This window comes from Panthera onca, chromosome C1 (genome assembly GCF_046562875.1).
Source record: "Panthera onca isolate mPanOnc1 chromosome C1, mPanOnc1 haplotype 2, whole genome shotgun sequence".
Taxonomy (NCBI): Eukaryota; Metazoa; Chordata; class Mammalia; order Carnivora; family Felidae; genus Panthera; species Panthera onca.
Genome location: NC_138346.1, coordinates 150692541 through 150716857, shown reverse-complemented (window position 1 = coordinate 150716857; position 24317 = coordinate 150692541). Strand labels below are relative to the sequence as shown.

At 38.9% G+C, this 24317-nt stretch overlaps 1 protein-coding gene and 1 long non-coding RNA gene across 2 annotated transcripts in view; one reads left to right on the top strand and one right to left on the bottom strand.

Annotated features, from left to right (window-relative positions):
• Nucleotides 1-537: 537 nt before the first annotated feature.
• On the bottom strand, nt 538-17869 carry LOC132672605 (uncharacterized). The gene is made up of 3 exons (XR_009607593.2): nt 17551-17869; nt 1658-1706; nt 538-898 (listed from the first exon to the last, which is right to left on the bottom strand). It is a non-coding gene; the product is annotated as an uncharacterized LOC132672605 (long non-coding RNA).
• A 103-nt stretch (nt 17870-17972) lies between these two features.
• The window catches only part of SAMD13 (sterile alpha motif domain containing 13), a 40196-nt gene continuing 33851 nt past the window's right edge, over nt 17973-24317 (top strand). Inside the window, exons 1-2 of the mRNA XM_060621302.2 lie at nt 17973-18073; nt 22780-22864. Coding sequence (XP_060477285.2) covers nt 22812-22864 — 53 coding nt within the window. The 5' untranslated portion in view covers nt 17973-18073; nt 22780-22811. The remainder of the gene's footprint in view (nt 18074-22779; nt 22865-24317) is intronic.

The window sequence follows — 24317 nt, the reverse complement described above, 5'->3', positions numbered from 1 at the left end:
GTAAAGAAAGGGTTGAGGAGAATGGATGGCTGTGACACAAAAAGGGCAAGACTGGGGCCAGAGTCTGAAGAGCCTTGTATGCTAAACTAAAAGGGTTGAACTTGAGTCTTAATGCTGAGGAGAGACATGGAAAAAATTCAAGCAGGGGAGAGGTATGATCAGATTCGTGGGGGGGGGGGGGGGGGGGAGTAAATTGGAAAGAAGTCAAACTAGTGGCAAATGCTTAAGCTACCAGCTGACAATGTGAATTCCAGGGCTCATTTGAAGACCAACTTCAGGGGAGCCTGGGTGGCTCAGTTGGTTGAGCAAGCGTCCAACTCTTGATTTCAGCTCAGGTCATGACCCCAGAGTGGTGGGATCAGAGCTGGGGGTGGGGCCTGCTTAAGATTCTTTCTCTCTCCTTCCCCCTCCACTCTGTCTCTCTCTCTCTCTCCCTCTCTCTTTCTCTCTCTCTTTCCAAAAAAATAAAATTAAATTAAAAATACAAGATCTGAAGACCAACTTCAAAGCAACTATGTCAGAAGAACCCAGTGCTTCAAGGTAAATTTTATTTACAATAAAGTTGAAAACAACTGAGATGCCATATAGACTGATGGATAAGAGCATAGAACTGTTTGTGTTTAAATCAAGACTGTCATTTCCTAGCTGGGTGATCCCGGGTCAAGTATTTAACCACCTTGGACCTCAGTTTGTCCATCTGTGACATGGGATCAATAATGGTACCTGTCTCAACGGGATGCTGTGAGGATTACGTACGCGGTTGGAGCAGTGCCTGGAAAGAGCATCACTCATTAATGTTGACCAGTACTGAGGAGTGGAGTTGGTGCTGTGAAGGCTGCTGGCCCTCTAAGACAATCTCCGTGAGATGGCCACCTTTCTTGACTTCTTGGCTTTGACTCTATGAACAGAAATCAGCTGTCAATTAAGCCACATGGGCTCATAGTAATTCCCAATTACTGAGTGTATGTAAAAATAACATACTTAATAGTCACTTGAGCATCAGGATCAACTGTAATGCCTCAGCTCAGTTAATTATTTCAAACACTGTAAGACAAGCTACAAACCTATCATAGTTACATTTTTTTTTATTCCTATTTCTTTTTTTTTTTAAGTTTACTTATTTATTTTGAGAGAGAGTGAGCAGGGGAGGGGCAGGCAGAGAAGGGGACAGAGGATCCAAAGCAGGCTCCAGGCTCCATGCTGACAGCAGAGAACCCAATGGTGGGCTCAAACTCACAAACTGCGAGATCATGACCTGAGCTGAAGTGGGACGCTCAACTGAGCCACCCAGGTGCCCCTATTCCCCTCTATTTCTTACACTATAAAATATTTGGTGCTTGCTAATAACATACATGAAATACATGTACATTACAAAGCATAACAATAAACCCATTAAAATCACTATTCTGGAGCATTGCCAATGCTACTGAAGCTCCCCATATGCCTGGAATGATCCAAATGTTTATGCCCCTCCAGATTCATATGCTGAAATTCTGACCTCAAAGGTGATGGTAATCTACTGAAGGTAGAGGCTTTGGGAGGTGAAGGTTTCATGAATGAGATCAGTGTCCTTATAAAAGAGGCTCAAGAGGGCTCTCTGTCCCTTCCACCATGGAAGGACACTGTAAAAGGCCTATGAACCGGGATGGACACTCACCAAACACCAAATCTGCTGGCTCTTGATCTTGGATTTCCAGTCTTCAGAACTGTGAGAAATAAATGATTTATTTATGATATTATAGCAACCCAGATGATTAAGGCAATGCCCCTCTCTAATCTGCTCACCCTGCCTTCCCCACCAGAGGCAACCACAGCCCTAAATTGTATTTGTCATTCCTTCCCTTTTATGTATATAGTATGTACCATTATGTATCTTTAATCAACATATTGGGATTTTCATTTTTTGAATTTTGTATAAATGACATTCCAATGTATTTATTTATTTGCCTGTAACTTGCTTTTTCCCTTAATATCATGTTGTCCATATGCCTGTGGTTTATTCATTTCTCTGATGTACATTATTCCATTGCATTCCTATTCCATAGTTATTTATGGATCTACTCTCCTAACCATGACGATCTGGGTTATTTTCCATTTTTTATGTTGTTGACCAATGCTGGTATATATAATCTGGCACTGGTCACCTGTCGCCATTGTGCAAGAGTTTTCTCTAGAGTCCTACACGATTCCTATTGCTGTTGTAACAAATTACCTCAAATTTAGTTGTGCAGCGGCTTACCACAACACAAACTTCTTACCTTCTGGTGTTGGACATCAGAAGTCTGCAATAAGTCTCACTGGGCTAAAATCAAGGTATCAGCAGGGCTGCATTCTTTTCTGGAAGGATCTAGGGGAGAATCTGTTTTCTTGCATTTTCTGGCTTCTAGATACTTCCCATATTCCTTGGTTCATAGCCCTCTCCATCTTCAAAGCTAGCAACAACTGATCAAGAATTTCCTATAATGCTATCTCTTTGGTTCTGACTTTTCTGTCTCCCTCTTCCACTTTTAAGAACTTTTGTGATTATTGTGTCTTCCTGCATAATCTAGGATACTCTCCTCATTTACAGATCAACTGATTAGCAATCTTAATTCTATCTGCAACCTTCACACTTCTTTGCCATGGAACCAAACACATCCACAAGTTCTGGGGATTAGGATGTGGGGATGGGAGGGTGTGAATTATTCTGTCTACCACTGGGATAAACCTAGGTGTGGAACTGCTGAATAATAGGGTATATGGATTTTCAATTTTACTTCAAAATGCTAAATTCTTTTCCAAATTAATCACACTATGAAAGTAAGAGTTCTGATTGCTCCACACCTGAGAACACAGCCTGCTGAGACTTTGAAAATTCTTCCAATCTGGTGGGTGTGAAACCATAGCTCAGAATTTGGATTTCTATTGTCCTAATATTGAGATTGAATATTTTAATATGTTCCTTGGCCACATGGGTTTCCTCTTATGGGAAATGCTTGTTTTTCTATTTGGTTGCTAGCTTTTTTCTTAAAATTCTTTAATCACTCTTTATTCATCTGCATATTAGTATTTTGTCAATTCAATGTACTACAAATACTTTCTCCCCATTTATGTTATGTTCTCATGAATCAAATTTTCTACTCTGTGCTCAAATTTCTTCAATATTTTTCTTTATCAATTGTATTTTTGTGTCTTTAGAAAATTCTTTCTTATCCTGTTGGCAAAAGGAACATCTCCTATATTTTCTTCCAAAAATTTTAAAGTTTTTCCTATAACATTTATGTTTTTAATCCACCTGAAATCGATATTTATAGTATGATGTGAGGCAAAGATCAAGTTGCATTTTCCATCACCTGGAAAACCAATTGTCCCAAAGCCAATTATACTTACCATTGTGCCATTCACATTGTATATCAAGTTCCTCATATGCCACGTCTGTTTCTGGGCTTCCTCGTATATTCTATTAGTCAATTTACTTCTCCTTATGCCAACATCACAGTTTCTTCATGCATTACCTCTATAATATATATTGCCATTTGGTAAGACAAATTTCTACTGGCCTTGTTCTTTTTTTTTATTTTTAATAACGTTTTTATTTATTTTTTGAGAGAGAGAAACAGAGCATGAGCAGGGGAGGGGCCGAGAGAGAAGACAGACAGTCCGAAGCAGGCTCCAGGCTCTGAGCTATCATCACAGATCCCAAAGCGGGGCTTGAACTCACAAACTGGGAGATCACAACTTGAGCTGGAGTTGGGTGCCAAACAGCCTGAGCCACCCAGGCATCCCTACTATCCTTGTTCTTCTTTCGGAGTATCTAGATATTGTTTACCCTTTGTGTTCCTATACATTTTAGAATCAGCTCAACTTCTTTAAAACACCCTATTGAGATTTTTATTGCAACTTCACTGTGACTACATTAAATGTGGCAGACTTGAAGTCTTTACAATAATGAATACTCTTATTCATGAACATGATATATCTCTATTAATTTAGACATTCTCTAAATATCTTTCAATAAAGTTATATGATGTTTTTATAAAGGTCTTGCACATAATCGGTGAGATCTATTCCCAGTACACTGTATTTTTGTTGTACTTGCAAATGATACATTTTTCAAAGTACATTTTCTTACTTTTTTTGATGGTAATTGATATTTAATTCATATCTATCAAGTTATATTATTAATTTTAATAATTTTACATATATTTTTTTATTTTTCTATTTGGCTAATCACATCATCTTTTAAGTAATGGCAATTTTTAGAAAACTTGTTACTCTTTTTCTTTACTAACTGAATGGCTAGGACTTCCAGTATGTGTTGGCTTAGATGTAACATTAACAGGCATTCCTGACTTCTTACTGATTTCTAAACGAATGCTTCTAACTTTTCACCAGTGAGTAAAATTGTTGTGAGTCTTTGGCAAATATTTTTTATCAACTCAAAGAATGTAATTTCTATTTCTAGTTTACTAAGAATTTTTGTTTGATTGTCTTAACATGAATAAATATTAAATTTTATACAATGATTTGTTTGCAACTACTGAGATGAGTATAGTATGTGCTTATTCTTCACTAACTATAATTTGGTGAATTACATTAATTGATTTTCTAAAGTTAAACTCTTCTTTTTTTTAATTTTTAAAAAATGTTTATTTATTTTTGAGAGAGAGAGAGAGAGAGACAGAGAATGAGCAGGGGCAGGGCAGAGAGAGAGAGAGAGAAAGACAGAATCCGAAGCAGGCTTTAGGCTCTGAGCTATCAGGCACAGAGCCTGATGTAGGACTCAAATCCACAAACCGTGAGATCATGACCTGAACCAAAGGTGGACACTTAACAAACTGAGCCACCCAGGTGCCTCTAAAGTTAAACTATTCTGTGTTCTAAGAATAAACTCAATTTGCCATAATGTATTATCTTTCATGCATTGTCAGATTAAGTTTTTTTAAACTGTTTTTGCAGAGTTTTGCATCTATGTTCATGAGTGAGGCTCATTTGTAATTTTTCTCTTTTATATTATTTTTGTATATTTTATTACATAAAATACATAGGCTTTTTTCTTTTGAAAGAATGTGTTTCAGATTAGAATTATGTTCCTTGGGTGTGTGTATATATATATATATATATATATATACACACACACACACACACACACATATATATACGCATACATATCTATATATATACAAATATATATAAACTATATATATGAACAAATATATATGAACATTATATATGTATGAACATATTTATCTATATATGGCTATGAAGCCACCTGGGCCTAGTCTTCTCTTTGTGGTAAGATTTCAAAATTGTTGAACCAATACCTTTAAGGGCCTTCAAATTATTCAGAGTTACTATTTTTTTCCTGAGTCAGTTTTGGTAAGCTGCATTTTCTAGTAATTTGATATTTTTGTCTTAATATTCAAATATGGCATCAAATTGTTTTTACTTTACATTTTTTTATATCTCTGCATTTTTAAAATTCCTAAAATCGCTTATTTCTGCCTTCTCTTTTTTTCCCCTAAATCAGTTAAATTAGAGGTTTATTTTATTCACCTCTTCAAAAACCTAATTTTCAGCATTTGCCTTATTTTATCTTTGTTTTCTATTACATTAATTTCTGGGCTCATCCTTATTATTTCCTTTCTTCTGTTCTCTTTAAATTCATTCTATTGTTCTTTTTATAATTTCTCATGGATGCTTAGTTAAATAATTTTAAGGCTTTCTTAGTTTTTAATATAAGACTTTATGGCTTAAATTTCTCTCTCAGCCTTGTTAAACTGCATTTAAGATTTAGTAAAGTTGGCGAAGTTTTTTGTTTTATTATTATTTAATTCTAGAGATGTTCTGTTTTCCACTGAGATTTACTCCTTGGTTGATGAGTTATTTGGAAGTGTATTTTTCAATTTTCTAAATGAATGTTTTCTAACATTATCTTTCAGTTAATATCTATATTAATGAATTTTAGTCATAAAATATAATTTTTTAAAAGTCCATTCCTTAAAATTGGTTGAGTTTTGATTTATGGCCCAATTCATGACAAATTATTATAGCATCCCATGCATGACCCAAACTAATTTTTGTACTTTAATTTAGACTGCAAAATTCTATATATTCATTAGGTCAAGCACTCTGTATCACCTAATCATATCTTTAATGCTTTTTGGAATATTTTATCTATCAATCACTGAGAGAGATACATTTAAATGATTCCTTATAGTGGAGAATTTGGCAATTTCTCTTTGTAATTATGTCACATTTCCTTTTATGATATTGAAGCTACACTATCAGGTATGCAAAAATAGAGTCATTTTATCCTCCTAGTGAATCAAGTCTGTTATAATCACTGAATGATCTCCTTTGTCTATCAAGTTTTTTGCCTTAAAGTCTATTTTATATAATATATAAACTGCAACTCTTTTGGTTAATATTTGGCTAAAATATATTTTTCTGTCCTTTTACTTTCAGCTGTTCTTTATTTACATTTTAGGCATGTCTCTGTAACCAGAAAATACATAGATTTAACTTTTTGATTCAATCTCACAATCTCACTTTCAACGGGAAGTTTAGTCCATTTATTTTTATTGATATATTTTATTTTATTTTATTAATATAATGTATTGTCAAGCTGGCTAACATTCAGTGTATACAGTGTGCTCTTGGTTTTGGGGGTAGATTCTCATGATTCATCGCTTACATACAACACCCAATGCTCATCCCAACAAGTGCCCTCCTCAATGATATTGATAATTTTAATTTATCTCTATCATCAGTTTTTTTTTTGAACATTTGATGTTTATTTATTTTAAGAGAGAGAGAGAGAATGTGAGCTGGTGGGGGTGGGGGGGAGGAAGGGCAGAGAGAAAGAGAGAGAGAGAATCCCAAGCAGGCTCCAAGATGTCAATGCACAGCCAGACGCAGGGCTCGATCCCACCAAGGGTAAAATCATGACCTGAGCAGAAACCAAGAGCCCGCTGCTCAAAGGACTGAGCCACCCAGACGCGCCTGTCACCAATTTTTAAACTATCCAGTTTAAAATTTTTGTTCTGACTTCTCTGTTGCTTTTTTCTCCTTCTTGTCTTGTTTTAATGGATTCAATTTCTTAGTTCCAAAATTTTCCCTTCTCTAGTTTTGGAATTATAAACTTTATTTTTGCTCATTAACTAGTTCCTTTGAAATCAGAGTATGCATACTTAACCTAACAAAGTCGGTACTTGTTATCTTTACAACCTTCCCCAATACATAATGACCTGAGAATGTTTTAACTCTTATCATCACTCCATCTTAAAAGCCATTATTTTTTAATTCTACAAGCTGTACTTTATTATTTATTATTTGTATTTTTTGTATTGTTCAGGTTGACGCAACCATTTGCCTTTTCCTTTACTTGACATTAGTTTTTGTCACTCAAACTTCCCTTCTAGATCATTTTCCTACTTCTTTTTTTTTTTTATTTCTTTTTAAGATTTTTTTTAAAGTGATCTCTACACCCAACATGAGGCTCAGACTTACAACCCTGAGATCGAGAGTCCTATGCTCTACCAACTGAGCCAGCCAGATGCCCCTCATTTTCCTTCTTCTTGAAGACATCCTTGGAAGTTCTTTTATTAAGAGGTTATTGATGTTAATTTTTCCCAGTGTTTGTTTATCTAGACTACCTCTATTTAATCCCCATTTTGAAAAACAGTTGCAGCAGAGAAAGTTAGTATTTACTAAAATATCCACATGATTCTCTTCATTTCTCACTCTCTCTTGCAGTTAGTTTGGGACTTGGGACTTATTCTGACCAAAGGACCACGAGGAGAAGTAACATGTTTCCCTTCTAGAAAAAGGTCTTTGAAATCTGTGTTCCTCTATGTCCCTCTTTCCCTCCTGAAATGACCTGATAGCTCATGTAATTCTGGGAGATGCAGCTAGAAACATCAGAGCTTCTTTTGGCCTGGGTCCCTGAGTGACCAGGCGGAGCAGGGCACCCTCTGACCTATCCTTGATGCAAAGCACAAGAGATAAACTTTGATTATGTTAAGCCACAGAGGTTTCAGAGTTAATTTGTTACCACAGCCTAATAACTTATTCTGACAGGTAGTTTTAATGGGTAAATAATTCTCTTTCAGTTACTATCCCTCAGCACATTTAATATATTTTCCCACAATCTTTTGTCCCATTTTTGCTGCTCAGAACTCACCTGTCTCATTGTCATTCCTTTACAAGTAATCTGTATTTTGGGGGTTTTGGCTAATTTTAGTATCTTCTCTTTGTCTCTGGCATTCTGAAGTTTTACAACAATGTGTTTAGGTGTGTATGTGTCTGCATCTGTTTAAGTTTATGTCTGAGGGTCCTTTGGGTTTTAGAATCTGAGGTTACTATCTTTCATCAGTTCTATACATGCCTCGTTTACTGAGTCCTCAAATATTGCTTTGTCCTCTTCTCTATTATCTCCTGAAATTCTGATTACAGGCATACTGAGCCTTCTCCTTCTATCCTTCATGACTCAACCTCTCTGTCATATTTTCTAGTGATTATCTCTCTATGCTGAGAACACAGGGACATGGTAAACCTCTACAGATTCTAAGCTGCATTTTATGTAAGGTTTTCCAGTCTATGCTTCCCACTCCCTAATTCTCTGTCTATGGTTTCCTCCACTCTAAATTCTTCCACTGGGTTTTTAATTTCAATCTTTTCATCTTTCATTTCTAGAAGTTCTATTTTGTTCTTTTTCAAATGTGATGGATATTTTTATGGTCTCTTTTTCTTTCCTCAGTTTTTATTTCGTTCATAACTTATTTTACCATATTAAACATTCATTTTACTTTTAAATTTATTCATGCATTTAAAAGATGATTTATATATTTTATCACTTATGTTAAGTGCTTCAGAGTAAGAGAAGTCCTCTGTATATTTTTACTTAATAATTTTATTATTTCAAATTGCTTATACCTTAGGATATAAGAAACTTAATACTGGATCCTTCCCTGCCCCTAGATATTTAATTGTGTCCAGCTATCACATTGGGCCCAGATATCACTATATAACCCCCACTACTTAGGTAAACCAATCACCGCTAACTCTGCTGTTTAGTGTGTCTGTCCTGTCACTGAGTCTGTCTCCAGCTGGCCATATCTCTACTGCAAACTTCCTGATTTTAATTCAGGAGTTTAAGATTATTTCTAACTCTCATGACCTACCCCCTCCTTTCCATATCTCTAGACTGCTGCTGTGTTTTGGAGAATGTCCAAAAGTTTGACCTTTAGATAAGGAGATGAGACTATACAAACTTTTGCTTCTTAATACCATCTGCCTGGGAATAAAAAATCTCTGGGCAGGAAGAAATAAGAAAGTAAGGAAGACAATTTTCAGAAAGTCTGTATATACATCCTTTCCACTATGGAGGGACATATGTAGGGAATGTGGGGGCAGGTATCCTGTATTGCAATGATGAGTTTTCATAATTAGAGGTAGTTTCAACAACAATTTGATCTACTATCTACTCGTTGTTATAAATCCTGGCTTATCAATTATGCTAAAATTATCCTGCATTTTCTTTCTCTTTTGAAAAGTTTATTTTTATTTATTTTGGGAGAGAGAGAGAGAGCAATCAGGGGAAGGGCAGAGAGAGAAGGAGAAAGAGAATCCGAAGCAGGCTCCACGTTGTCAGTGCAGAACCTGATGCAGGGCTCAAACTCACAAACCGTAAGATCATGACCTGAGCCGAAATCAAGAGTCAGATGCTTAACCGACTGAGCCACCCAGCCACCCCCTATCCTACATTTTCTAACCAATACAGCTTGTGATCATGTGTCAGTCCAATTCTTACAGTAAGGGACAGGTATTACCTGTTTTATAAACTTTCTAGACTAAATCATCTCAGCAATTGTTTCTTTATTTCATGTGATAAAACAGACCCCACATTGTTAAAAACAAAAACAAATTCAAAAAACACGTGGATTTGTTTTCAAGTGTACACTTGACCCTTTATACAGATAGGTGTTATGGGTAGCACTCTAGGTGTGAATTTCAGGTATAAGAATGTTCACAAGGAATGTTTACCTTACCAACATTTACAAGTTTTTCATTTAAAGCATATAGACCTATCCTCAATATCAGCACATAAAACCTCCTTGAGTCTCTTAACAAACTTTCTACTGTCTAACACCAAATGTCGATATCCAATCTCAAATTGCCCAATACCAGATCTTGGTTGGGAGAACTAATGTTTATAAAACACTGTTGAACGAAATGCGGTCTATCTGTATTAGCTGCCTAAGACTGCTGTAATAAAATACCACAAACCGGGTCCCTTAAAACAACAGAAATTTATTCTCTCATAGTCTGGAAGCTGGAGTCTGAATCAAGGTTTTGGCAGACCCGTCTAGGACTGGGTCCTCCGTGCCTCTTCCAGCTTCTTGCAGCCCAGGTGATTCCTAGCTTGAGGCAGTTTAACTCCAATCTCTACCTCCATCTTCCTTCTGTGCCTCTGTCTTCACATAGCACCCTCCTCTCCCTGTCTCACTTCTCCTTACAAGAACATCTCCTACTCCAGTGCGACCTCATCTCAACTAATTACATCTGCAATAACTCTATTTCCAAATAAGGTCACATTCTAAGGTACTGGGTATTAGAACTTTAACATATCTTTTGGGGGGACACATTGCAACCCAGTAACATCATTTGTTTCTCCAAAGAGAAGATTTTATCTTCCAAATAGGTTTGGATCCCACTATCTTTGAACCAGAGGAATTCGCTTTCTCTGGACTCTGTTTAGATGCCAGGTTTTTATCTTTCATTAAACAATGCTACGAGAAACAGCTTAATGAACGCCACTATTGTATTTACTAATCAAGTTCATTAAGAACCTTGCCCCCTTTGATTTTGTTTCCCCGCTGGAAGCAAATGCCACAAAAATTTTCCCCCTGAATAACCCATAGGTTTTCATTTAGAGTCAATGAAAACCATATATCTAATTATGTGGGGGTTTTTTGTTTGTTTGTTTGTTTGTTTTTGCTTTGGTTGCCAGGAAGCTTAAAAATTCAGTCACAATTTCATTTTAACAACTTCGTAGAATGCTGCAGCTACTGATTTGCATTTTTATTTCTCCTCTGGTATTGACATTTTATTTTCATGTGGATATTAAACAGTTTTAAAAATTGCCTCTTATATTATTACAAGGCACTTGAATACTTTGTTCAAAAATGTTAGCAATAAGTAGAAAAAAAATGCCAAAGAAATAAGTAAATCTCTTTCTCTTCCTCCCCCTCCCCCACTTTCTTTCTCCCTGTCTCTCTTCATTCACAGCAGATTTTCCTCCTGTCCCAGCTCATCCATCACTGAATGACTGACCAAAGACTATGAACCATCAACACTCAGTACTCTGGTTTACATTTTCGATAGATGATTCAAACGGTACACAGGCAAAAAGGGAAGGGGAAGCAAGACACTCATTTTATTCTTGAGCAAATCAACTAGATCTCACTGATTTCCTTCAAAGATTAAAAAAGAAAAGTCAGAAAAAAAATAGCATGGGACCCATGCAGCAGTAAAAATAAAAGAAATCTGGAAAAGCAGAGGAAATAAACAAGGAGAAGAAACTAAATCCCTGAAAATCACACTAAGAGCATCAGGAGTAGAATTTAAACTAAAGAAAATCGGATATGGAGGGCACGCTATTGAAAAAAATCACATAGAATTTAGTGGAAAATGACACAGAATGAAAGTGACGAGGGAGGAGCTGGAAGAGGCAGAAAACAAACAATAGAGAACCGGCACATGAATGCCTGCTATCTTTGAAGATGTGAATGAATACATGGAACCAAAAAAATTTACATAATAGAAGAATTTTCTGAAATAAAGCAGATCTTAAAATTACATTTTGAAAGGGCTCACCGCATTCCAAGAAAATTTAATAAAAGCTTTTATCTGAAACTTCAAGGACTGTAAAAAAAAAAAATCCTATAGTCATCTAAGCAGAAGGAAAAAGTCATCCTCAAAAACAAAGAAATCAGACAATATGAGATGCTAGAAGACAATGGAACTGTGGTTAATGAATATTAAAGGGGAAAAGATTTCTATACCTGGTGGAAAATTTCTAACCACCTTTCATATGTAATGGTAAGAAAAAGAAATTCTCAAATACATGAGAATTCAAGAAACATAACATTTATGAGCTTCTGGAAAATCTCTCAGAAAAAAATCAAGACAGTGAACAGATGAGTAACAATAAGAAGTTCATGAATGAGAAAGACATGAGGTAGAAAAGGTTTAGTGATGAGCTTTAAACCTCTTCGTCCATAAAACTATATTTAGGTAACTAAAATTCTAAGTCATAAAATGAAAAATAATTGCTATAATGCTTAAAGAAAAATTACATAATATAAAGAATAATATTTTAATGATAATAGACAGGGACAAGAATCAATATTTGCTCTCCAAACTAACAGAAAGGTGGGGAGAGAAAAAGGTGGGGAGAGAAAAAAAATAGTCTAAGTAGATTAATTTCATCATCTTTCATCATCAATTCATTTCTAAGGTAAATTGAGAAATATAAATATAAATATATTATTTAATATACTTTACAACTTCTAAATTGCTACAGTATAGTAGGTGGCCTTCTAAAGGGGCTCCCAATGATCCCCAACTCCTGGTATCATGCCCTCATGTGTAGGCTAGACATAATGACTCATCTCTAACAAAGAGAATGTGGCAAAGTGAAGGATTTTACTTCTGGAATTAAGCTATTAAAGACTGTGATATCTGGGTCGCCTGGGTGGCTCAGTCAGTTGAGCATTGGACTCTTGGTTTTGGCTCAGGTCATGATCTCACAGTGTGTGAGTTCGAGCCTCATATCTGGGCTCCGTAGCTGGTATCTTGGAGCCTGCTTGGGATTCTCTCTCTCTCTCTCTCTCTCTCTCTCTCTGTCCCTCCCCCCCACACACTGTCTCTGTCTCTCTCAAAATAAAGAAACTAAAAAAAATAAATAAAAAATAAAATAAAATAAAAAGACTGATTTCTGTCTTGCTTATACTCTTTCTCTGCCTTTCCTCCCATGGCTTGCTTTGATTCAGCCAGCTGCCATGTCATGAGCTGCCCTGTGGAGAGGCCCACGTGACAGGAACCTGAGGCTCTCTAGGGCCCATGAGGAACTAAATCCTGTCAACAGCCATGTGGTTAAGCTTGAAAGTGGTACAACACCTGTGAAAACTGAACAGTAAAAATTCTGAAGCAGAGGACTCAGCTAAGCCATGCCAAGATTCGTGACCCACAGAAAGTACAAGGTAAACATGTGCTGCTTTAAGCTGCTAGGGCTGGGGGTAATTTGTTACACAGCAAAAGATAACTAATACCTAGAGGAGGGTAAAAATAAAAACTGAAAAAAACAAAGAAAACAGATTATAAAGCAAAAAAGAAAACAAAGAATAAGCATTCAAAATGTAACACATAACAGATAAGCTTAAACATATCTAATTAAAATAATTTCAAGTAGAATAAACTATTTTTTAAAAATTATTCCATGGGACAAAGACAGACACTATAATGGCAAAGGGTAATAGGACAGATGCTTCTTTTTTTTTTTTTTTTTTTTTTTTTTTAAGATCGAGGGAAAGATTGAGTGGGGGAGGGTCAGACAGAGAAGGGAAAGAGAGAATCCTAAGCAGGGCTCAATACCAGGAACGCTGACACCCTGACCTGAGCCAAAATCAAGAGTCAGGCACTTAACCAACTGAGACACCCAGGTGCTCCTATAATGGCAAGGGATATACAACTCACAATGAAGTTATCGCTAGTATGAATCTTCCTATATAAAATAATATAGTATTCAAACACATAAAGCAAAACTTCAAGAAATAAAAAAATAAATAAAAGAAATGTTAGAAGACTTCTCCCAAAGTCTCCTTCCCACAAGGTTCCAACATCCCGTAATCTGTCTCCATCTTCCAGCCCTCCCCTACCCCTGAAACTCCACCACTGAGCCTTCTGGAATTCATGATTCTTCTCCCATATCAGTTTTCATTGCTATGACTCTGGTCAAGCCACTATTACTTCTTGCCTGGATTACTACAATATCTCCTTGTCTCTTCAGCCTCTACCATTGCTCTATCTATTCTAGATAGAGCAGCCAGAATAATCCTTTAAAAATATGCCTGATTATATCACTCCTCTGTTCTAAACTCTTGAGCAGCTGCCCATTTCATTTAGCGTGAAAGCCAAAGTCCCCGCAATGCCCTATAAGCCCTACCTCACCTGTCCCAACCACTTGGTTACCTTTAGTTCTCCTCCTACTCACCCTGGCTCTCTCCAATCCAGCCACAATGGCATCCTTACTGTTTCTTAAAAACTCCAGCCAGACAGCCACCTTCTGGCCTATGCCTAACTGTTCTGTCTCCCTGGAATGTTCTTCTCTCAGAAATCCACCAGGTCATTCCCTTACCAATTCCAGATCTTTTCTTGAATGTCATCCTCTCAATACAATTTATCCTGATCACTATATTTAACGTTTCAACCCACACTCTCCTGTATTCCCAATCTCCTTTATCCTGCTTTATTTTTTCAAAACATTTTTGGGGCACCTGGGTGGCTCAGTTGGTTAAGCGTCCGACTTCGGCTCAGGTCATGATCTCGCAGTCCGTGGGTTCAAGCCCCGCGTCGGGCTCTGTGCTGACAGCTCGGAGCCCGGAGCCTGTTTTGGATTCTGTGTCTCCCTCTCTCTCTGACCCTCCCCCATTCAAGCTCTGTCTCCCTCTGTCTCAAAAATAAATAAACGTTAAAAAAATTTTTAAAAAAACGTTTTTAATTTTTTTTAACGTTTATTCATTTTTTTTTTTTTTTTGAGAGACAGAGACAGAGCATGAGTTGGGGAGGGGCAGAGAGAGAAAGAGACACAGAAATCTGAAGCAGGCTCCAGCTGTCAGCACAGAGCTTGAACCCATAACTGTGAGATCATGACCTGAGCTGAAGTTGGACACTGAACCAACTGAGCCACCCAGGTGCTTCCAAAACACTTCCTAACATACCATAGAATTTACTTACATAGTTTATGTTTATTATTTATTGTCTGCCTCACCCACGCTCACATTAGAACGTGAGCTCCCTAAGGGCAGTGAACTTTTTCTGTTTCACTTATTTATGTAGATCAAGCATCTAGAAAGGTGCCTAGCACACAGTAGGCATTCAAAAGACATTTGTTGATGGACCGAATAAATGATTCTTGGCCTTATCAAACCTAACGCCCTTTTTAATAACAAATATGGGGCAATCTGCTCTTTAACATTGTGAAAGCAAGGTTGTAAACTACCTACGCTTGTAAGCTTGTAATTTTTTTAAAAATTCAAAGTGATCCCTTAACTGAAACATAAAGGAAAAAGTAAATGTGTGATTCATTATGGAGCTACTCAGGCATCCCTAAACTAAAAGGCACAAGGAAGTAATCAGATGCTTGCATTCATCTGTAGAATCACCATGAAATGGACAGCCATTAAATGAATCGTATTGGTGATTCAAATTCCAAAAACTGTATTGCCATTCAACGTACTGCATTCCAGGAAAACTCAATATATCTTAAAACTGTGTGAAAAACACTGTATGTTTATATATAAAATAGATTCTAGGCTCAGGTAAATATAAATAGCTTTTTCATCTACACAAATGAACAGTAGAACAGTCAAGCAACGCAGAATGCAAGACAATTCTTTGTGCTGTACTAGCCTGGGTACTGCATGATATCTAGCATCTTTGGCTCCATTGACTACATTCCAGTAGTTCTCCCTCCCCAATCAGGAGACAAGCAAAATCACTCTGGTAAATTTCCAAAACAGCTCCTGGAGGCAGATCCATCCCAACAGATTAGATCTGTAATTCCAGTGGCCCAGTCACTGGCTACCTCTCTATAGTGTTTGACCTGTTAATGAACAACTCTTCACTTCTCTTTCCTTTCTTGGCTTATGTGTCACTGCACTCCTGCAGCTTCTTCTAATCTCCTTCCACAGCTCCTGCCAGGTGTCACTGTCTGAGTCCTCACTTCCCCTTGCCCACCTCGGGACTGCCCTTCCTTTTCCCACTCCAAATGATCTTCAACTCCTTCTTCTAAGTCATCCACTCTCAAAGTTCCGTTTCTACACAGGATATCCAAGTCCACACTCCCAACTGACATTCTGTCACTCATACACGGAAAGCCTCAAGTTATACATGTCCAAAATCAAACTAGTCATCTTCCTCGAAAACCTGTTTTTCCACCAGTGTACCTATTCATGTGAATGACAACATTATTTACCTACTCAGTCTAGAAATGACAACCATCTTTCTTCCTCGCCCCTCACGCCCACGTCCAATTGATTGCACTGCTCTGTCTAGTTTGCCTTGGAAGTGTCTCATATCCGCTTCCTTTCTATTACTGTAGTTCAAGCTATCATTACCTGTAACTTAGAATATGGTCACAGCCTCCTAATTGGTACTTCTACTCCAATTTCTTTCGGTATTTCCACAAAAGGAGATAATAGTATGATTAGCATTTATAAACAGTATTATTTATACTTAGTATAGTGCCTGGCATATAATAAGCACTTTATTAATAAGCACCTTATTAAAGGTCCTGTTATATGCCAGGCACTATACTAAATGCTTCCCATCTCTTTTAATCTGCACAGCCACATCATAAAGTAGGAGTTATTATTATTTACATTTTAAAGATGAGAAAAAAGGGTTTTGGGATGTTAAATAACTTACCTAAGGTCACAGAGCTAGCTCTGAAGTGACACCAGGATGCCAGATCTATCTGGTTTCTAAAATCCCATTGTTTTGCTTTTTTTTTTTTTTTTTTTAATTTTTTTTTTCAACGTTTTTTATTTATTTTTGGGACAGAGAGAGACAGAGCATGAACGGGGGAGGGGCAGAGAGAGAGGGAGACACAGAATCGGAAACAGGCTCCAGGCTCCGAGCCATCGGCCCAGAGCCTGACGCGGGGCTCGAACTCACGGACCGCGAGATCGTGACCTGGCTGAAGTCGGAGGCTTAACCGACTGCGCCACCCAGGCGCCCCTTTTGCTTTTTTTTAATACAACTTTTTCATTTCATTAGACCTATAGTCTAATCACAACCTTCTATTCAGTCTCTATATCTATCCTGTCATTTCCTTCCTACCCTATCCAATATTCAACCACCATGTTTCCCTATGACCTCTAGCCTCTATCACAGTCTTCCCTTCTGTCTCTATCCCTATCCCACCTGCCTTTTCTTTCCCAGTCCATTCTTGCAATCCATAAGTTCCTTTGGTCTTACTTATCTCCTTATTTAGTGAGGATTTATTTACCAGCTATTTCAGGAAAGTCCCTCACAGCAGGCTCGTCTTTCACTGCGCCCACCACATCTGCCAGCAGCCTTCCTTCTCCCCACTCTTTTCCCAGCTGCTAAGAGCAGGGTTAGAAGAGGAAATGAATAGAGCGGATACAAAAGACTCCCCACATCTTAAGTTTTCTCTGCCTAACTCGGTGTTGTTTTATGATTCCAACATAAAGAACCAAGGGAGAGGGGCTCTGTAAACTGCAGAGTGCTCTGCAAATGTAAAGTGCAATTTATTCACCCTACCTTTGCATGCCCTGAGTTATTCTGTGAGTGACAGCACAGGTGCTCCAAGTAGAGAACTCCACGTTTGTGTTCGGGACGAAGGAAGCGTAAGGCCCCAAATAATATGAATTTGGCCGGGGAGATGTCTACTTGTCATTACTGGCCAAACCCAGCCTAAAACTTCATTGGGACGTGAGAGAGTAAGACAGGGCGGTAATGGTATTAGCCTGAAAACCCCCAATTTAAAACTCTCTCTAGGAATGTTCCCCTCCCCCCAGCTCCCTGGCGGTTTTTAAGTTCCAGCAAACGTCCTCCCAGGCTTTCGCAGGGCCCCCGCCTAGTCCCCTCCCTTCCTGACCTCTCCGCTTCCTGGTGGCCCCAGCCCTCGGACCCCCGCCCCGCCCGCTCTCCCGCCCGCCCGCGGAGGACTACAAGTCCCGGCGTGCCCCGCGCGCTCGGCCGGCCGGCTGCACCGGGGCTGGGCGCGTGGCGGCCGCCGAGCTCTGCGCGGGGGAAAGCCTCCCGCCGCCGGCCGTGCGGGGAGGTAAGTGATCCGCTCGTGCTGCGAGGGCACTGGGAACGCGGCCACCCTCTCCCCTCTCCAGGATGGAAGGAAACGAAGAAAACCACAATAAACACCGCCCTGCCCTCCCTCGTCTCTGCTGTGTGTCCGGTGCTCCTGCAGCTTGTTGCACCCATGAGCGTGGAATCTGTCACCCCGGAGTGGAACTGGGGACAGAGAAGCGTGCAGGGCTCCGGCGGAGAGCTGCGGCTCGCCGTGGCTGCGGGGCAAAGCTCTCAGGACGGGACCCGGTGGTGGCACGGCTCGGCTGGGCGCCCAGCGAGCGCCACAACCCCACGCTCCCTTCCCACAGACGGGCTCCCTGGGGAGCCCCCAAACTCAAAGACAAACAGTTTCTTCTTGAAAGTCTTAGAAACTTTTCCCCTCTTGTCGTCGGTGCCACCAGCGAGTCGTTTGTCTATCGGACGGCGCCGCTCGTCCGAGGGGCTTCCTGGCGTCCGCTCTCCTGCCCTCAGTCTTGCCCCCACCGCTCGCTCTCCAGGTCGCTCCCCCTTCTCCCCTGGGACGCCCTTAGGGAGGCGGTGAGCTCGGCCCTGCCCTCCGGCGACTTCTCGAGATTTCTTCTGCAGCCACGTGGACCCAGGTCTGCACTCTGCGATGCGGGCTGGACACTGTGCTGGCCAATTCCCTGACGGGAGGCCAGGGGCGAGTGGTTCCTTTGGGACAGCTCTGGTCCTCGGGGTGGAGGGAAGGAAGGAGTGCTGCGCAATAAAAGAAGCCCCATCGGAGGCACCCGTTCCCCACACTCTGACCCATCCTCTCTCCTAAGCCCATGCCCAAGTGTGCCCAACAGTTGTGCTTCAGAATCCCAACATGAGGATCTCCCAAGTGATTCTAGCAAGCACATCCCATAATGTCCTGGATCAGAAGCTCTTGTTTGCATCTCTATCACCCTACACGTACACCCTACACACGCGCGCGTACAAAAACACACCACGCACGCTACACACGCCACGCACACGCCGTACACCTTACACACAGCATACACATTACTCTCATCACACACATACATTACATACACACACTTCATTTAGGCTGTAGGCTACATACACTACATACATACACATCATTTTTATTAGCAGAGAAGAGGGTTAAATCAGTTAGTTGGAGAGAGTGAGGAGGAAGTGGGTGAGAACTAGTGTATATACTTACACCCGCAAATGTCAATTTATTCCTAAGTTAGAAACTAGCTGATAAGTGAAACCTGCTGTGGTTAAAATTTAGAATGCTTTCGTGGCTTTTGCTTTTTCTTTTTTTCATAAAATGGAATTGATTTCCTACATCACCTTCTGAAACCCTTACCTTTGTCTAACAGGAAAACTTTTGATCACAGCAGGGGAGACAGAAGGGGATGTCCTCTATGTATAGGAAGAAAATCTTGGAGAAACTTCACAGAATCCTTCCTCCTGTGAGGGTGTCTAAGGAAAAGTTGGGTGTTAACTACATTTTCTTTGCCTCTCCTTTCAAGAGTGCTGAGCTGGACTGATTTTGTTCTGAGCAACTGCATGAGAGTGCTATGAGACACCTTGCCCCCAGGACTCACAGCCCAGCACCCTTCCATTTGAGTTTGCCTGGAGCACATTTCAGGAATTTCAGATCAAGTCCCAAAGCATTATGAAATCTATTGGTGAAAGGTCTCTCTATATCCAGAAGAGTTCATCATTTTGATCAGTGGTGATAAGACTCCCCTGTTTGACCAGACTCAAAAAATGGCGCTCAAAAATAAATAAACACTTAGAATTTGTCCCTAAATTATTGTTTGCTTTTTCGAGGGAGTAATGGTAAAGATGGGCAGAGAGAACACTTGAAATCTTTCTCAGTGACAATCTTTCAAGAAGTACATTTCTAATATCATTCTTGGACTAAGTAAGGGAGCAAATTTTTGACTTTGAAATTCAGGTTGCAAATTTAGATTATAGTTGCTGATCTAGGGCCCTTAAAAATTACCAAAGAAAAAGGAGACCTTCTGCTTTCTCCTCAATTTTGCCTGAATTCTACACAGTCATACAGCAACAGATGCCTTTTTCTAGGATCCTTCTTGGGAACCTGTATTCTTTGCCCTATGTTGAGTGGTTTAGTTGACATCTTGACCTAAAAGTGTCCAAATATTTGTTGGTGTTTGTTTCGATGAACGCTATGCATGCTTCCTGTGTATCTACAGCATGTTTGTGGAATGGGAATGTTTTCCTTCAGTAGTGGTTCCCAGCCATGCAAGGAAACGGAGATTGACCAGGGTATCTTAAAACATCAAGCCTAGTCTCTCCACACCACCTTCCCATTTCCTGGATGGTGGGAGATTCTATGAATTTGGGGGTTGGCATAAAATATCTTCTTTTTCACATGTAACTAATATAGTACCCGGTGCTCATAGACAGTGTTAGTTAACTTTGTTGAATTATGCTTTTTGTACAACTGGGATAAACAATTAAGATTAAATCTCCCAGAACTAATTGTTTTATAGAATGAGGTTTGTTTCATTTTGAATTTTTGCTGACTTCATCTGGCAGGTTGAATGCCAAAATAAAAGAATGTAGGTGTTCTCAGGAGATCTGGCCATCCACTTTGCATCCCCTGAAATATGTTACTTCCTGCATAATGAAGCCAAGGATTTTATGCTGGGCAGTACTTTCCTTATTCTCACAAAGAGATTACTTAAAAGCCAGCCCTGGGAACTTTGTCCATGAGTCTCTGTAAGGAAGAAAGAGTAACACAGGGCTGCAGCTTCTGAGTATTCACTGGGTATAGCCCCTAAACACTAGGGTTTGGTTTTTTTTTTTTCCTTATTTTCTCTTGTGTTTTTTTTTCTTCCCACAGGGGAGAAAAATAGTTTTCGAAACATGACATCTGTGCTCAGAACAACAGCAAAGACATACCATGCAGCAACAATGAAGGGGAGGGGGGAGATAAGAGGCTATTGATACAGCTTGTTTTTCTTTACAAGACAGGTGCAGGGAGAATTCTGCAGTTTTTGGACTCCTGATTCATTCACTTGTACTAATTGTGCCGAAGGTAGTTAGCAAAAGTGAACAGGCACACTGTAGCTTTAAAAAGTCAGCCATGAACCAGAAGGCAGTTGGTGCAGCTTGTGTGTGATTCCTAACGTCATGTTGGCTGAGAGCCAGCCTGGTTTTATTTCACTGTGTCAAATTGTACCTCCTTATTGAATTCCTTTGCCAGCCTACTTTGTGAAAGAAAACATTGGGGTTTCTTTGGCTGTTCTTGATAAGCCTATAAAAAATGACATGTTTTAGTTGCTTCTAGGTAGGTTTTCTTTTTACTCTTCCACAAAAAAGAAAATAATAATAATAATAATAATAAGACAATGTGGTATGGTGTTACAGAGTATCATTGTGAGTGTTTTGTTTTGGTTTTTTTTTTCTGAGATGCTTAGAAAATGGTGAATGTGTAACAGTTTCCAACTGAAGTGAAATCATTCTTTTGGCATGGAGCAGCAGCACTATCTTCTGTCTACTCTGTAACGGTGTGTGAATGTATGTTAATATCTATATGTATATTAAATGTTGGATTTCTCTATGAATGATCTAAGTGGTTTAGCAACTGGAAGTTTGTGTGTGTGTGTGTGTGTGTGTGTGTGTGTGTGTGTGTGTGTATCAGGAGAAAGATTATCCCACACTTAACAGTATTATTTGTTAATCATCTACTTCTCTAACAGTGATAAAATCTTGTGAATATACTAAATGATGCACTTGTCATGTCAGAGTAATCCCTGGAGAAGGAGTGCCGAAGTATAAAGTAATTTGAGAGGAAATGTATTTAATTTATGGCTTCAGCTGTAGAACAAGCACGTTTCAGAACTAGTTTTTTAAAGCAGTTTTGTTCATAGCTTTTTCATCTTGCTAATTGCATATTAATTGTGGAGGGTTTTTATTTTTTCACAGTCCTCATCCTACTAAACAAAAAGACAAAGTGATGGATGCTACTATATTTCCTTGGATGTTTTGGTGATTTTTACATAAATCTAATGAGCTGCCTCCCCTCTCTTACACACACACACACACACACACACACACACACACACCAGCACCACCTTTCTGTGCTAAGGGCTATCTGACATTTTTGTAAGCTTCCAGCTTTACCACAGCATGGCCATCTCACAGACAGGTTTTGAGGCTTTCGTTGAGAATATGTGAGGTAGGGGAATACTTGCTGACAAAAGCTTTAAGTGTTCTTTTGCATTGCAATGAAAAAATAGAAGGTTTGTGAGTGGACAAAAAAATGCAATTAAAAAAAGAAGAAGAAAAGAAAGAAATCACAGCCCGTGGTCTGAAGGGGCAGGAAAAGGGGGATTGTTTTTCTCGACTTTGACTCATTTATGAGTTGCAGTGTCTTAAGTGAGAGCTTGGCACCCAGGGGAAGCTGTGCCAGTTCACACAGCACTTGTTTTGAACGAGGATTCAATTTCATTTGCAAATGCTTATTGTCAAGGCAGGGAGTGCCAGTACAGATGAAAGCACCCCAGTCCGTCTCCTCCAGTGCTTTAGGTTTAATCACATCTCTCCAATCGCTGAGGGAACCGGAGGTTTAAACAAACATACGTGAACTGGTGTGAAGCTGGAAAAAGGGACCATTATATTTCCGTTTCAGAATATATATTCTTCTCTCACTTTCTAAGAATTAAACACAAGCTTTTCTCCCTTATTGATTAGTTGCTGAAGTAAAGGAACCCTGCAGCCTTCCCATGCTATCTGTTGACATGGAAAACAAGGAAAATGGCTCTGTCGGTGTAAAAAAGTAAGTGAAACTGGCTTGTGAGTTCTGCTTCTGCAAACAACAGAGGGACTTGGTTTCTATTTTTATACTTCTTGCTTATCTACTACATTACACTGTCTGGGGGTTGTTTTGCTTGGTCTATACCGGCCACCACACTCCCTTCTCGCCCCAGCCCCAGTTGCCTTTTTCTTTATTCCATTTCTAAGACAGAGATGACTCAGGCATCAAACCGTGCACAAAGGGTTAGTGTATCAGGCTTTGGAACAGGGACGGTGGAGGATCTCAGCCCCGCATTCTGTATATTGAAACAAAACACTGAGCAAACAGACTCTGTCTTCCAAGTCCATAGGCTTGTAGGGTGGGGGTGCAGAACAGAGAATTTGAGTCTTTTTAAGTAAAATCACCTCTGTCAAAACTGAGACCTGTAGTAAAAAAAAAAAAAAAAAAGGAAAAAGCTTTAGTTAGAATACTAAGTTGAACAACTCTGCCCTAACTAATTTTATAAACTGATCCTCGAATGTGAAACATTTCAGCACATAACATGGTGTTCTGTTTTCATGTCCGTTCTCACATTTGAAACTTTATATTTGTTGTGAGTTATATGCTTGATTGTTTTAAGAAGGAAAATTCAGTTGCATTATGTAGCATATTCTAAAACATGCTACATATTTCAGGGTAACTCATAAGATTGCTATAAGTATATGAAAAATATGTATATTCCTATTTAGGTGTTATTGTGAAGTTATAACCACTTTGGCTACAAGGAGAAAGTAAGTTCCAAGAGAGTGTTATCTGTTTTATCTTTCTTGTCATTTAGTTTAAAATTGCCCTGAAGTTTAACTTTGGAGGAAACTAATTAAATATAATCCATAGAAGTTATGGTGTCTATATGAGGAAGGAGTATGCTATCTATTTGTGAATAGAAGGTATATTTTGCTTCACAGCAAAGTTACATTAAAATAAACTTAATAAAATATGCTTTTAAAATTCTCAGGTAATTTATGTATCAGTGCCATGCTGGCATGCTTATCCCATTCTTGAAGTTTAAGGTAGATAAATGTAGGAGAAATGAAAGAAACAGATGCACTTTTTTTTTTTTTTGTATGAGCAGTCCTGTCCAGTAGGACTGGAAATGTTGTACACTTTGCATCCAAAATGGTAGCCGCTGGCCACATGTGGCTGTTTAAAAATTTGAAATGTTTCAAGTTACTAGTGTAACTGACTAACTGAACTTTTAATTAATTTTAAAAGTTAACAGCTTTATGGAAATATAATTGGCACATAATAAACTCCATGTGTTTAAAATATAAAGTTTGTAAGTTTTGACATTGTATACATTTGTGAAACCATTACCACGATTAAGATAACCCCCAAGTTTCCTCATAACTCTTTATAATCTCTTCCTCCTGTCCTTCTCTGCTGCCATATCCCTGGGCAACCACGGATAGGCTATGTGTCACTATAGATTAATTTA